The sequence below is a fragment of the Homalodisca vitripennis genome, chromosome 2 (assembly GCF_021130785.1).
Source record: "Homalodisca vitripennis isolate AUS2020 chromosome 2, UT_GWSS_2.1, whole genome shotgun sequence".
Lineage (NCBI taxonomy): Eukaryota > Metazoa > Arthropoda > Insecta > Hemiptera > Cicadellidae > Homalodisca > Homalodisca vitripennis.
The window spans coordinates 82509405-82525510 of NC_060208.1; the positions used below are offsets into that span (position 1 = coordinate 82509405).

Here is a 16106-nt window from a genome sequence, read left to right on the forward strand (position 1 = left end):
AATGCAAAATGGAGTCTGATAGTTGTCAATTTAACATAATGTTATGACAATTACAATCTTTTTTTGACATCGTGTAGAGTATTACTCATATTAGACACTAAAATACTTTTAAATGTCCACACATGGATTTTAATTCTCTCCTCAGACTGATGTTACAGAGCTCTGTAGATTTTTTGAAATAAAAATAACCATTGAATATTAGCAGAGGCATTTATGTTAGACATAAAAAAGCAATTTGAAATTACATCATATTTTATACTATCTCTATGCATTTTTGTAGTCTCTAGAGGCAGCTTGATACTTCTGGTTGGTGACAACAAGTAGTAGAGAGATAAACAAAGCAATTCATCATCTGAATAGTGTTATTTGTAGACATTAATGAGATAAATGGTTGTATTGCTTCTCTTCCTGTTCTGAATAGACATAGTTTCTGAACAATATCTATCAGAGGTTTCAAGTGACAGTTGACTTAAGTAGAAAAAAAAAAATCAAAGATTATAAAAAATTATAAAGTTTAAAAAATGTATTGAATTCTCATTGCTCCTATACATAAATGGGACTGTGTTGGTTACAACTATTCTTAACTATTTGTTTGCCCAAAGTGTTTGAGTTCAAAGTAGCCAGTTCAAACGGTGACTAATTAAACAGATAACACTTACCACACAGCTAACTCTTAGATAGTAAGCATATCTTCAAATGTATGTAACCCCATCATGCATTTAATGTGAAACAATTCAATTAATGTAGGACTGCTCAGTTATTGGGTTGCTAAATTTGTAGGTGAAGAAAATTAGTTCTTTCCTTTAATCAATCCTATTTCACCAATAAGGTGCTGTGTGCAGTAGGCCTAATGGTTCCTTTGTTTGTCTGTAAACCTGTTATTCACAGAGTTCGTCAGGTATATACCATGGGGTCATTTTTACATTTTTGGTAGAAATGACCATATTTATGTCAGCTATTGACATAAATATATTGTTGAGAATGACAAGCTGTGTTGCTTCTAATGCTGTTGACTTAATGTGTGCAAGCACAGTTCTACTGAATGTATTGATATTTTTCAAAACAGTATTAAAATACATGTAGATTAGTGTAACTCAAACTATCATGCTTTAAACTTAGATAATAACAACATCTGTCTAAATCAATAAAGCTGTGATGTGGAGGCTTTAATTCCTAGGTCTACTATTAGAATTAAACTATATGCATTCCTAACATGTAGTGCCATTTTCTAAGTTATTATTTCTTATTCCTTACATTGGTTTGGAGTACAATAAAGTCTTTAATAGATTAATAAGCAAACCTTCACCTGAATCAAATATCATAACAACACCATTTTACTAAGAACCTTGGTAACTTTTTGTGCTTTTGTTTATTAATGTGGTTTGTTTGTAAATAGAAATAATCTAATTTTTAATAGTCATAATGAAAATAATAGCCCAGATGAATAAGAATTCCAGAAATGAATTTCCTTTGACAAAACAGTTTTCTAGTATAAATATAATCTCATAATCAGGTGACTCCACAAATGAATATTTACATAATTTTTATTACCACTAAAATACAATATGGTGTACGTTATTTTTGACGATGGAAGGATTGTTAAGGAAACAGGATTTTTCCAGACATTTGCCATCGTTCAGTGAAACAAGAAATCAGTAACACTACGTTTCGAGATCTGCAATCTGATCTCTTTTTCAGGTAAAGAACTAACCTAATACATAATTACAAACTAGGTTAAAATAAACAAATCTTCAAGATGTGCTTTGGTACATCTTAATTGGTGGTTTCTCCATATTAGTTAGGGACAAGTGGGAGAATTGTTGGTTATCATTTCAGCTTCAGGAAACACGTGTGTTATTTTCATATGTCTTTCTGAGGAAGTAGGGTTAGTAACATTTTTACTCAAAAGCTTCAAAGCGCATATTGCGGCCGTCTTCTTCACCTCCTGCCATAGAAGAGAGAAGAATACCCAATACCAATTAAGTGCCCGTGATAGACAGGAGCTTATAGCTTGTCTTTGAAGACTCTGTAGCTTCTTGGCTGCTGTTTTCTGTTCTACTTTCAGCCACCATTCAAGACCAGCACATGTGACCGTTGGTTTCATTATGGCTTCATAGATCCAATGTATCATTTTGGGTTTTAAGCCCCACATATATCCAAAGGGTCTTTTGCAGGCCCCAAGAGCTTTTGTTGTACAAGAAAGTTTGGGATCATTACTTTCCAGCCTTCCAAGTAGACACCTATCCTGAATGATTAATTCATTATTACGGTACCCATATGTTTCAACAGACTGTCCACATTGTAGTGCTTCTAATTTTGGACTTAGCAATTACTTTATTATTTAGATTCATACTTTCCAATTGGCTGATTTGAAATAATGAGTGAGTGTTGATGAATTTGTCTTAATGTATTTCTATCAGATAACGGGAGAGGTAATCTGTGTTACCATGATGAGTTGGGTTTGAATATCATGATCGAATCCAGATAAGAAATGGGCATAGTTGAAAATGAATGCGGCTGAGATAATAGCAGAGTTTTAGATGGATTAAGGGTGGAGACTAATGGCTTATGGTCAGTAAATATTGTGAAGTGTCTGCTATAACAATATAGAAACAATTTCTTGAATCCTCAATAAATACTTAATGCTTTCTTATCGAACTGGGAGTACTTGCGTTCGGATTTTGTTAAGGATCGTGATGCATAGGCTATTGGCCTGTTGGTGCCATCATAATATCTGTGGGAAGGTGTGGGTTAGTTTAAAGCATTAGAGGTAAGGCAGAGTTAAAATGAACATGTGTTTCTTTACTAGTGATGAGTTTATTTACCTGTTTAAAGCTGTTCTCACAGTCCTTGGTCTATGTACTAAGTACTTCCTTATGTACTTCCTTCGTAGCAATATGTTCTAGGGATGCAGTATCGTTGCTAAATCCTTAATGTAAAGGTGGTAGTAGTTTTTTAGGCCTAGAAAAGTTCGAAGCACAAATACATTCTCAGGCTTCTTTGCTTCCACAATGCTTTTTATTTTACTTTCTGATTTGTGCAATCCTTCACTGTCAATAACATGGCATAGGTATTCAATCTTAGACTAAAAGAAGTTACACTTATCTTGTTTTAGTTTGAGGCCTTCGAGTTTGTCTTTCAAATGCATTTTTAAGTCGTTGCAAGAGTTATTCTTTTGTTCCTCCTTGTACAATGATATCGTCAAAGAAACATTGTACCCCCTCTAACCCATGCAGTGTTTTATCCATAAAGCACTGCTATGCAGATAGCAACATTTACCCCAAACATAACGCGGTTCACCTTGTATGGCTCTTTATGTGTACTTATTGTTTACATATGTGCACTTTCTTCGTTCATTTCTAAATGTAGTTATGGTCAGCGTTATTTATGTCCAGAGTACAGAATAGTTTTCTCTCCATTCATTTAGGAAAAAAATGTCAATACGTGGTATTGGACAGTATTCATCTTAGATAACCTTGTTAAAGTTACTTTATAACCGGCACAGATTCTTACTGATCCATTTGGTTTTACAAAAGCGACAATAGGAGTACCCCAGTCTGATGAATCTACGTTTGTAATGATTTCTAACTTTTCTAGTCTTTCCAGTTCGTTTTTCAATCTTTGTTCTCAGTGCAAAAGGAACTAATCTTGGTTTGTTAAATATTGGATGTGCGCTTTCGGTTAATGTAAAATGTCACTGTTTATTCGATACTTTACCCCTATGTTTGGTTCGAAAGTGACACTGTAATCTGAAATTAACTTACTTTCTGGAGGTTGTTCACAATTTGTGATTTCACTCACGGCATTGATGTCAGCTAGGTCCAACTGGATTTCCCTTATCCAGTCTCTACCAAAAATGGAGTCCATATCTTGGTATACCACATAAAATTTGCAAATAAGGTTTTTGTTCTTGAATGAAAGCAACTCCGGTACTTTGGGATTATACCGACCACACCAGTATGAAGAACACAAAAATAGAAATTTATAGAAACAAACATGATAGAACGAAAAAACAACTCTTCAATTACAAAATTACAAACTTACAAGCATTTCCAGGTATTGTGATCGGTATTGTTGTCGCTGTTATCTTATCTTTCTCGAGAATCCTGATTACGGCAGGCCGCGCGGCATCACGTGATTTGCACGGTACATAATTGCCTTTCCATTTCAATTCAATTTATATTTCTGATTAGCCCCTCTAGAATTTGATATTTTACTGATAGGTACTATCTCGAGGGATGTTTTTCTTTCGTCGACATCAGCGCGGGGCAGCACCGAAGGTGCTGTCGAAGCCCGCGCTGATGGCCGGAGGCACTCGCATTTTGGGTGGCGGAATGTGATCAAGAATAAAAACAAGTTTTGAGTGTTTTTTTTAATAAAGAGTTTAGTTTGGTAAATGTTTGTTTTTGTTAAATTTTTGTGTTTGGAGAAATGTAGAGGTAAAACACGAAAGTACAACAAAGCGATGCACCAGCTGAACGGGCGGCGAGGCTCTGCAATCACGTTATCTACTAGACGCTCGACTTTGACCTCTGTCTGAGGATGGGGAGGGGTTTGCGATAAGACAATTCCTGTTTTATACTGACGAAATAGTCTTCTACGCTAATCTAGTAATCAGTAGAAGCAAAATGTTAAATAACGATTCATGTCTGGGTGTGGTCGGTATAATCCCAAAGTACCGCAACTCCTCTTGGCCGAATGAGTTCACCAGTGCAGGTACGAAGTTGCACATTTGTTCTGAATAGTTTCTTATTAATTTGGAGATGTTGAAAAGTTTTGCTCGAAATTATAATGAATGCTGCTCATGTGTCTACTTCCATTTCTAGGGGTTGTTTCCTTAGTTTTACTTGTACCATAAATTTATCATTCTTTGGAGATTGCAATAAATAAATATCACATAGTTCTCTGTCCTGAGTAACTTCTTCTGCAAGTTGCGCTATTTATTTTACTTCCGACTTTGATTTTTATAGACATACACAAGATAAGTGACCTACTATATGGAAATTTAAAGTAGAAGTTTTTAACTTACACTGAATGCTCTATGAGAGTTATCCCCACACCTATAACACTTTTTCTTGAGATCTTGAAAGGTCAGTTGTTGTCGTCTTTTGTGCTTAAACTTAGCAGCAATTTGAATCTGTTTGTTGTTCTTAGCTGAATTAACTATTTAATGCTTCCTTGTCGATCTGGGCTAGTACTTGCGTTCTGATTTTGTAGACCATGATGCATAGGCAATCAGCCTGTTAGTGCCATCCTGATATCTGTGGGAAAGAGCTGATCCTTGATCCACTGGTTAATTGTATTCTGAGTAAATTACAAAATTAAAACAAAGTAACATGTGATTATAATAACAATAAACTTTTAAAACAGCTGGTAACATATTGATAAATTATTGTACAGCTAATATCAACCATTATCAATCCTGATACCGGTTGAGAAGTAGCGCAATATATGAATTAGACAAAGTTAGCCATCTTTAATATTAGTGGCTGTTAATTTTGGAATGTTATACTATGAATTATGTTCCTAGTATGGTGGGTTGTGAGAGCAAACATTTTCTGGAGTGATGATAATTATTATCCTACAGTTCAAAAGCATAATAATAGATCTAAAATGAAAGTTATGTAACTTGATTTTTATATTATTCTAATAAGCTTTTGAAATGTTTCAGAACAATGGATGTGGTTCCTGAGTGGCTTGACAAAGCCTTCCTGTCCAAAGTTCTTCAAGGAGGTGAAGACAAGGAACCGAAAGTGACAGTGGTCAGTTTCAGTGCAAAACCTGCTATTGCTGCCGGTGACAACTTCTCAAGCTATATTTTCCGAGTATTGGTGCATTACAAAGTGGGTAGCGCAACTGAAGAAGAATCAAAATCACTCATTGTTAAATTACCAGTAAAAGAAGGATTGATTTTTGAAATAGCTGGTCAAACACAGTTCTACAATAAAGAAGATGTGTACTATGGAGAGTTGTTGGGTAAAATGATAGACAAAATCAAGTGTGAGTTTACAGCAAAAAGTTACTACAGTCCAATCAAGGGTATAATTGTGTTAGAAGACTTGAAGCCTGACTATTTCGTGGCTGATAAAATCAAGCAGTTAGATCTTGCACACAGCAAATTGGTTTACATTGCTTTAGCTAAATTCCATGCTGCAGCTGTTGCCATTTATCATGAGGAACCAAAGTTGATTGAATCAGTTGGTGGAGAGTGCTTTTATATTGAGGGTGGGCCATTACAGAAGTGGATTGAATATGGTTGCAAGGCTCTTGGTGAGTACTTGAATGAAGTAGAAGGCTGCAAAGAATATGCAGACTTTTTTCTCAGCAGAGCAGACAATATATGGAAGCTAGCCATGGAAGGCGTGAAGCCTAAACCAGGACGCTTCAATGTCCTGAACCATGGAGATGTATGGGTCAATAATATGATGTTTAAATACAATACGAACAAAGAACCAATTGATGTCAAGCTTTTGGATTTTCAAATTTCAAGATATGCAACCCCAGTGTTTGATTTGATGTACTTCATGTATACTAGTGCTAATGATGATGTGAGAGACAATCATCAACTGGAGTTGTTCGAGCTCTACGTAAAGACTCTGAACGAGGGCTTAGAGCAGGTTGGATGTAAGGAGAGGTTGACAATTGAAGAAATAAAGGAAGACATCAAGGCTGCACCAGCGTGGTTCATTACGACCATGGCTTTTGCAGTTACCCCTATCACTGTTCATGGTACTGAGGATGGTGAAAGCTATGAAGGAATCACCACTGAAAACATTGTTGCTGGCAAGTGTGATCCTATTTTTAAAAGAATGTACAACTGTAAGCGTCTTAAAGAAATCATTCCAGTTTTGGCGAGGCAATATTTTAAATTCTTGAAAAGTGCTTAATCTTTACTAAACCATAAGCCTTGTTTTAAGTGCCTTATTAAGCACAATAATTCTGGTAGCTATCCCAAGCATAAGACTAGTATTATGAAATAATCATTTTTATCTTAGTTCAAAATATTATTATTTGTTTTGATACTTACCAAAGTTGAATGGTTAGAAAAATGCTTCCAAAATAAGTTTATAGAAATTTATGGTGTATTGTTGAAACCAAAAAAAGACTATCCTCTTCTGATAATCTTTTGGGACATGGATCATCTTGGAAGTATAGCCCTTTGGGAAAAAAGTATCTCCTACACCTTTCACTTATTAGTCACCCAATCAATATGTTAAATACTATTATAGTAAGCAATTTCTAAAGCAAAAAATAAGGCCTCTCGTCCCTTAAATTTTCCATCCAGGCAGAGATTACAAATTATACTAAACTATCTTGAGAATTGTGCATCAGCAAGATATTATTAAACACATTCTTCTATCAACATTTTACAAAAGATATTAATTTTCTATTTATCACTTAAAATTTCTCCACTTTAAACCAAAAAGTTTTATGAATTACAAATCTTATGCAATTATAAATAAAGTTTATTACTTAAGACTCAACAAAATTAAAATTTTTTGAGGCCTTTAGTTCTCAGGGAGTGCATGTCCAGATTTATTTTCATGTGAAAAGTCTTATTTTGATTACTAAGATGAAACGTCATATTTCCTTACATTAAGTTTGTAATAGATTATATACCAACAAATTTCACAAAATATTCACACATTTTCAATTAATTGTCTTAAATTTATGAAAACGACTAACAAAATAATACTAGTTTAAGCTATTATTCAGTGTACAGGAAATGAGGAAATTTTATTCTATACTATAAAATGTTAGATTATACATTTTATGTCTTAAATCAATGAATAAAATGTTTTGTTACTTGAATAGTTTCAGGAACCTTGATTTAAAGTTCTTTCCCGAAAATCTTTGGAATAGCCGTATTATTTCAAAGTGATGAAATAGATACACAAGGAGTCTATAAAGAACCACCTCACAGCATTCATGAAATTGAAATGAAGTAATGCTCCCTCTCTTACGGTGAAGCCACACAAACTTCCATATATGTGGCACAGTTTTACATGAACCACTGCAATTAGTTATTTGTGGTTTATTTTTTTATTTTCAAAGATTTTTTGGGAATAAAAAATAAGAAATCTTTAATCATTCTGTGAGCAACTATATGGATTTATAATGGTGTTTGTCCGAAATTGTAACCAAAACCAAAGGTAAAGGATGTTGATAAGGTCATGAAATTTCACTTTAGGTATATGAGTTATTATGACTTAAGAAGTGGCGTGAGAATGAATTATTACTCACGGAAATATATTTTTTAATGAAATATTAATTAAACTAGATTAGTTTATATACAGGTATGTGAAAATATAGGCTACTATTTCCAACAGACATCGTTCAAAATATAAACCTATTATAAAACATTCATATTATTTTCAACAGTTGTGTGGGAGCTTCATTTGACATGGTTACTTTAAATACTTTAAATACCTACAATTCCTCACAAAATATTATTCTGTGTATTTTATAGAGGGTTAAGAGTAAACCATTTAAAAAAGTTCAATAAAAATATATTAATTCTTCAACACAAAACAAAGTTTGCTCAACATTAAATGTTTAACCCTATTGTTGGCAATCGACAACTATTCGTCGGTGACAGTCCCACGGTGGTTGACAATTGACGATTAGTTACGGCGTCACTTTTTCACTTATAGTATGTAAACTTGTATCAACGTGATTCAGGCACCATAGCAAATATCAGAATCTGTCCTGTCTGGAGGCATTGTTTTTTCCAATAGTCGTAGCTTTGGTTATAGATCCTTCTGAGCTTCTATAATCAAGGTTCGTAGTGAGTGGATGAATGACGCAATTAGCTGTTTATATAGTGGAATTTATTTTCATTTATGTTGTAATAGCCCGCACTGTTTTTTGAGTGTAGTGGTTATTTTGTTTATTTATAACGTTCTATAACTGTAATTAATTATTTATTGATTATTTCATAAAACATGTCTGTTATGATCCTGTAATGTTCTTATGTTATTAGTTTTAGTAAATAATACTAACTGATGTATTTGTTTACTAAATTTAGATGCTTATCATAGTTTTGTTTTAGCCAAGTCATAAATAGAACAATTACAAACAATAAAAAATTTAACTATTGACTTGTTTTATCACTGTAAATATAATTTTGTTACTTTACTAAGTTTCTTTTTGCTATGACTCAAAACAAGTACATTCTGGTTACTAAATTTCAAATTGATAGTTACTGTTTTGTTCAGTTGGGTTTTAGACAGGTTTTAAAATTTTCACACATATTTTCAGTTTCTTTGTATATATTCCTAAAACCCTATATATTTTCAAAAACCACATAATATTTTATAACTTTTGGCTATCTTGAAGTTTCAATGTTCTAGGAATAAAAATATTTTTAAACCATAGTCCCACGTAATTAATGTAAAATATCTAAAAATTTTGGTACATTATATATATAATTTTTTGTTTTATATAATATATATATATATATACATATTTATTATATAAAACAAAAATACACCTATTATAAATTAAACTTATCTGATCAAAACGTTCTTCTCCACTATTTTCTTAAAAAAAAAAAAACAATGTATGATACATCATAATTACTGTTATATTTATGTATTTAAAAAAATAAAAATACCTTACGCAACACAAAAAAACATAACAACTAAGGTGAAATAACTGCCACTACTAGGGTTAAGTAGCACAAATGTTAGTACTTCTTGCAACCATCGAACTAACATATTTTCTGTCTTAAAAACTAAGTAGACAATGATGTGAAACAAAGTTGGCTACACGTCACTACACACATGTGCTATTGCAAACAACTAGACTGAAGCCATTTGGACCTGCTGTTTCACATTTCTTGCTATTCCTATTTCCTTGTTAGGAACGAGGAATAGCACTACAGCTCCATTCCGACAGGGATAGAAGGCTGCTAGGGCGATGAGCTAAACGTTGCGTGATCTGCAAGTGGCTTTTTACAAGCGCTAGCAATATTAAACCGTTTAAACCATTAAGTAACTACAGACCAGCTCATACGAGTTTTACAGCTGCTGGAAAAGCAGTTACACAACGCTGGTTTCTGCTTCTAGTTGCTGGTTTTGTACTCAACTTGTCAATACCATATAACAAAGCCTTCATTTGTATATTCTATTCATACACAATGTATTCGAACACACCTTAAAAATTTACAGTTTTTCCGAATCTTCGTTGAATACCTATTTAAGAGCCAGATGTTGTGGAACGACCTTGAATTTTCCTCCATAAGAACAATTCCTCATGAACTTTTGCACCCTTATTTTTTATCATAGCGTTATGGCAGTTGTCTCACTTTCACTATATAATTTATGTACATCCAAATTTTCTTCAACAGTATATACTTTTCAAGTACTTAAGCTGTGAAATTCGGAGGAGTTAGAGATTTGTTTTCTGAATAACCTTTAAAAATATCAGAAAAGCTAAAAAGCGTTTTAATGCATATTAATTAAATCTTTAAAATGAGATATCTCCATAATTCTACAGCTTAAAGTAAGTTTGTTAAAGTGGATGGGGTCTAACATTGTTCCTATAATCCAAGTCTTATACTAAGGAATTGTTCCCATAGATTGTAGAAAACTCATTTTAACTTTAGGTTAATTTAAAAGTTTTAGTATACACTAAAACTACACATTTTTGGCATTGTAAGATAAATGATTTATTTCCAACAGCACTATGCAATCAAAATTACAGTATTCAAACTTGAAAAGTAGCTGACCACGTAACCAATAAGTGTCTCGTTTTTATAAAGTATAATTAAAAGTGTAATATTATTTTGAGTTAAAATACAGTTTAACAAAAGAAAATTAATGTGCTCTTGCATGCATCTCTGCAATTTTTGTTTATCAAAACTTCCTATAAATAAATTGGGTACATGGTATTTGCAATGAATGAAAATTTAAAAAGTTTATGTGAAAAAACTTATGATTGATTGTGGACATTATAATGTGTCAGCAGCCAATGTTTTATACATACAAAATTCATTAAATCTATTATTTTGCCTTGTATTATAAAGTAGCTGATTATAAAATATTTTTGTACAATGTAATTAATTGTAGAAGTGCCTAAAAATGGACTTCAGTTGGACAACAGTTCCTTGTTATGATGGTATATGAAATTATTTTCAGTATTGCCACTTTTTTTGTAAAACAGACTTAAAACTTTAGAAACAAAATTTTTTTGAAAGACACTATTTAAGGTTTTGTATAGCGGAAAGGAGCTTTTCCTTTTCCGCTTAAAAAAATAATACGTACAAAAATAATTTTGACTAGTTTGTAATTTATCAACTAATGTTTTGAAGGTGCTCCCAAAACGGACCATTCTGTAAATGTCAGTGAATCAATACAAAATAAAGTGATCTTATTAATGTATCACAGAAATAAAATAAAAATTGATCGGTTTTTGGACAGATAATATGTGTTCCTTCCATCTGAGTTTGCTAAAAAAAAATTAGTCTAAGATATCTAATGCTTTTATACTTGAAATCGTTTTACAGTGACATAAAAATAAATTACAGGCAGTGGAATGGAATTTTATCTGAAAAGGCAAGTCACTACCAATTGGGTTAAAATGAATCAATTTTGTTTTACTAACATTAACATGCTTTTTGTTTAATATGTAGCAATCTCTTAATAATTGTGTTGTTAATTACCTGAACTATTTAACAGTACATTTATATTTGCGTTTTCAATAAAAATTATGTTTTGTAATTTATAAAGTATTCATGTTAATTAATCTAAAAATTGATTTTTTGTATCAAATTGAAACTGATACAAACATAATAATTTAAAGAAGGTACTGTTTATTTTGATGTCAAAAACTAAAGCATCAACTTTGACTATAATTATAGTGTTACCTTACTAACGAATGGCATAAAAAAACCTTTTGAAGACTTTGAAACCTGCTGTGTTATATCAATTTACTTCATCAGACCCTATCCACATTTCACTTTGAATTGTCGTCTGAGGCATTTCTTTAATATTAATGTTTAAAATGAAACTATTAAATGTAGGCTACTTGTTAGACTTATCTCATGTTAGTGTAAATAAGGCTCAAATCCCCTTTACAACTTCAGGACAAAATAATCATAAAAAAACATTATTAAACAAAATAGAAAAACAAACAATAAGATACTTGCATTTAATAAAGTTCAACGATAAAAAATTATTGAACTCTAGGAGTCTATTTACAAAATGGCTCAATCTTACAATGTAATCAATCTTATCAAGTCTGACACTGTTAATTGTTATGTATGTTTCTTCTGCTGCTTCTCTTATAAAAAAATCTCCCATTCTAAACCCATACATAGGCAAAATACTACTACCCTGTAGGCTTCTTTCTTGTATTTAGCTAAAACACTATTATTATTATTAGAAGGGGAAAGATGCTCGTTGATTTTTTACTTTTTGTGAGCGGGAGAATGGATTTACTTGGTTTGGATCTTTTCCTTGTATTTCATGAGCATGGTGTCCTTGACGGACCTGTTTAAGAACTGGTCCACAGCATCGAAGGCCTGCGATCTTGTTTGGAAGAAAAGTAATTTCTGGGCTATTCTGGATCCTTTTGCTAGTAATAAAATATCAGCCTCATCTAGTAATGAAAAAATTTAGATTTCTGTATGAAGTTCATCGTATACACAATTTCTGCTACAGTTTAAGTGCCTTAACATTGTGCTGTGGAGGCGGCTTTACTATGCCCATAGTCAGTGGTAGATTAATATAGTGGATGTTTTCAATACATTGGCAACCACTACTACTCTTTGATCAAAAAGTGTAGATACCCAAATTTGAACGCTAACCAAAGAGCTAAAATTACGGGATTTACATTAAAATTTAGCTTGTTTATTTCTGCGTTTAGACATGTACAGCATAGTTGCAAACACAATTTCCAGTAAGAGAAAAACACGGTGGTTTTGGTGCTTTAGAACTAAACTGAAAGTTAAAAATGTTATAACTCAGAAACTTGTAATGTGAATAATAAAATGTGTTATACAATATAAGGTGCAATTGTGTTGTTTCTGAGTATGTAACTGTAGAATTCTAGAATTATATTAAAAGTTGTTGCCTAGCTTAACTCTACTTGGCAGAATGTGGCGAGAGCATCAAGAAAATGATTCTACACAGTCAGAATTGTGTATTGAAATGGATATATAATCCCCTCCTATGTAGAGACGAGTACTGTTGTTGGATATACCACGAAAACCATGGAATGCTGATTATGGTACTGAACATACATACATTTATGTGTTATATACATATGGAACCATCAGTGACTCTGTGCATCTTTGGTGGTAATTTTTTGCCATCACTACATGTTTTCTTATCAACATTGTATTTCATTGTTTATGTATTGAATTTGTAAAATGGTTAATCTGTTGCAAATAAGAAAACGACTACAACATAAGAATTTATGCCCAATGTAAAACATGGCCGGATAATTATGGTGTCTGTAATATTTATTTATAAACATAAAATAATTAAAGATTACTGCGAGTAATGTTAGTGTTACGGTTATATAGTCTCGCTAGTGAAAATACAGATATTAATTGCATATTATATTACCTAGACTTTAAATTACCTTCAGGATTAAAATGTGAAGGTTCAAGTATGAAACTTGCAGGGAAATTATTATAATTTGTAAATTTTTAGTTCCAAGACTCTTGAAGAAGGTATGCGGTACCTATAATAAGTCTCCAGCATTTGTCTGTCTGCATGATATCTCAACAACGAATTGACTTAAAAACTTGAAATTATACATGAGGTTTTATTTCTATATGATGAACACCGAGTTTAATGATTGTGCATGTTACTCCATGAGATTTGCTGAGTGTTGTATAATATTTTTATACTATATTGGTCTTATGCTTAATAAATTATGATGGCAATGAGAAACTATGAGAATAAACAACTTTGTAACCAAACTCATTTCACCCATAAGAGATGTGACTTTATAACACGTGACATAACTATCCCAATAAGAACAGAACTTATTTAGTGATGTGGGTATAGATGTTTATTATTTATAGTCGTATAAGAAGACCAATTTAATGAACAAAACAAAGAATTTATCATGTAGCAAGATATATTGAGAAATTATCGTATGTAAATTTTAGACTGCATGAAAATACATTTTGCAAGAATGAAATCTTTTTGTATTATTGTATTTCTGTGTATCTGTCTGTAGAAAATTTCGAAAATAGATATGAAATTTTGCAAGCAGCTATGCCCGTTATGACGCATGGTGTGGAATTGTCCTAACTTGAATATGATTGGATAACTCCAACGATTTCAGGAACTAATATTTAAATTACTAATCGATAGCACCATTTTAAGATTAAAGTCCAAATTATTGGCTGAGCTTAAGCAATGTGGAGTTTGAAAGTTTTAATTTTTTGAAATGTTCTAGTAATATTATAAATGCGAAAGTGCCTTCGTTTGTTTGTATTGCTTTCACGCATAAACTATTCAACAAATTGCGCTGAAATTTTACATTGGCATTCTTAGGATTTCTGGGATAAATATATGCCCATTCTTGTTTCAAAAATCCCTCCAGCTTCGCCCCACTGGTCTTTGAAGTAACAACAAAATCCTGCCATGGTCTTTAAAGTTGTGAAATATTAATTAAAAGACCATTTCTAATGTACTCAAATGTTGTGTGTAAACATTGCTTATAAGTTTCAATTTTTTTAAATGTATAATGAGTAAACAAATTTTTAATGGTGTTTTAGATTTCAGCGATTAGATAAGTACTCATCTATTTTATAAAATGTTCCGAAACATAAGATAGAATTTGACAACGAAGACTCCCTTTCAGGCAGTCGGCAAGAACTATGTTAGATGAACGTTCACTGGACTGTGCTTTTGAACTAATGTACTAAATATATATTGAATCACAAAAAGTACTTTTTCCGTTGGGACTTGAACCCGGATCTCTCACTTGCTGGGTGAGTGTGCTACCACTACACCACAGAGCCATAACTGTTTACAATTAAATTGTATTGTATTTGGCCGTATTTGTCACATATGCGTTTAAATAACCAACTAACATGTGATCAGAAGACCAAATATCTGTCAAATGAATTTTACATGTACTAATTAAATTAGTATAAATGGCAATAGCCTAATTTAATTTTTCAATTAACATTGAATCACAAAAAGTACTTACTCCGCTGGTACTCGAACCTGGACCCCTCACCGGGTAAGTGTGCTATAACTACACCACAGAGCCCTTACTTTTACGATTCAATTATTTTCTATTTGGCTGTATTTGTCCCATATGCATTTAAATAACGAAAGTAACAAATGATCGGAGGACCATGTCAAATGACTTTACCTGTAAAATGACTTTTATTTACATAATTTAAATATATATATATATATATATATATATATATATATATATATGTATATATCTATATATCGGATCCTTTTTCGAGAAATTACGTTATTAATTTGACCTATGTTTTGAAAAAATACTTACATTCTAAAATATGCATGTACTATATATCTTCCTTAATAATTTAGTAATTACGTTTTAATTTGCCTATGTAGCTTTTGCTTCAGCAAGTTTTAAGTTTTTGGGATCTTTCTGCACACATATGGGCAGACAGACTCCAAGATCAATATAATTGATCCTTGAATCACTTGTGCCAAATTTAAATTTTCTAAGACCTTTCATCAGATCCCATGTCATTCGATTGGGGTTACATTTAGATATTTAACTTAGACCTGACTTAGATTTAGGGTTGGAGATGAAGTTTCTCTGTGTCTAAAACAATGTGTTTAGTCTCATTAACAATACCTCCATGGATATTGGTTAATAAATTTCTGTTATTGCAGAAGGGCACTTTGGGAGCAATTGGTATACATATAATGTTTCCTGAACAACAAAGAAGTGTTTAAAATGGAAAATGGTTTAAAATTATAAATATTTATTGTGTCAGTGAAATCCATTAAAAATTAATAATGCGCATAAAGTGATTTAACAAATGTACAGACATAAATAAGTGCCTCACAAGCTATGCTGAGTACGTAGTTTATAATGTTGAATTTTATTTTCATCAGCGTCAAGTATCCATTTCTCCACATTAGTAA

General features: G+C 32.1%; 1 protein-coding gene across 1 annotated transcript; it reads left to right on the forward strand.

Annotated features, from left to right (window-relative positions):
• The first annotated feature begins 1643 nt into the window (after positions 1–1643).
• Positions 1644–7812, forward strand: LOC124354275. The gene is made up of 2 exons (XM_046804607.1): positions 1644–1698; positions 5672–7812. The coding sequence occupies exon 2, from the start codon at positions 5676–5678 to the stop codon at positions 6885–6887; it is 1212 nt and encodes a 403-aa protein (XP_046660563.1). The 5' UTR covers positions 1644–1698; positions 5672–5675; the 3' UTR covers positions 6888–7812.
• The last annotated feature ends 8294 nt before the right edge of the window (positions 7813–16106 follow it).

Bases quoted from the DNA above. Each gene is read 5' to 3' on its own strand.
- LOC124354275 (XM_046804607.1), top strand. From the start codon at position 5,676: ATGGATGTGGTTCCTGAGTGGCTTGACAAAGCCTTCCTGTCCAAAGTT.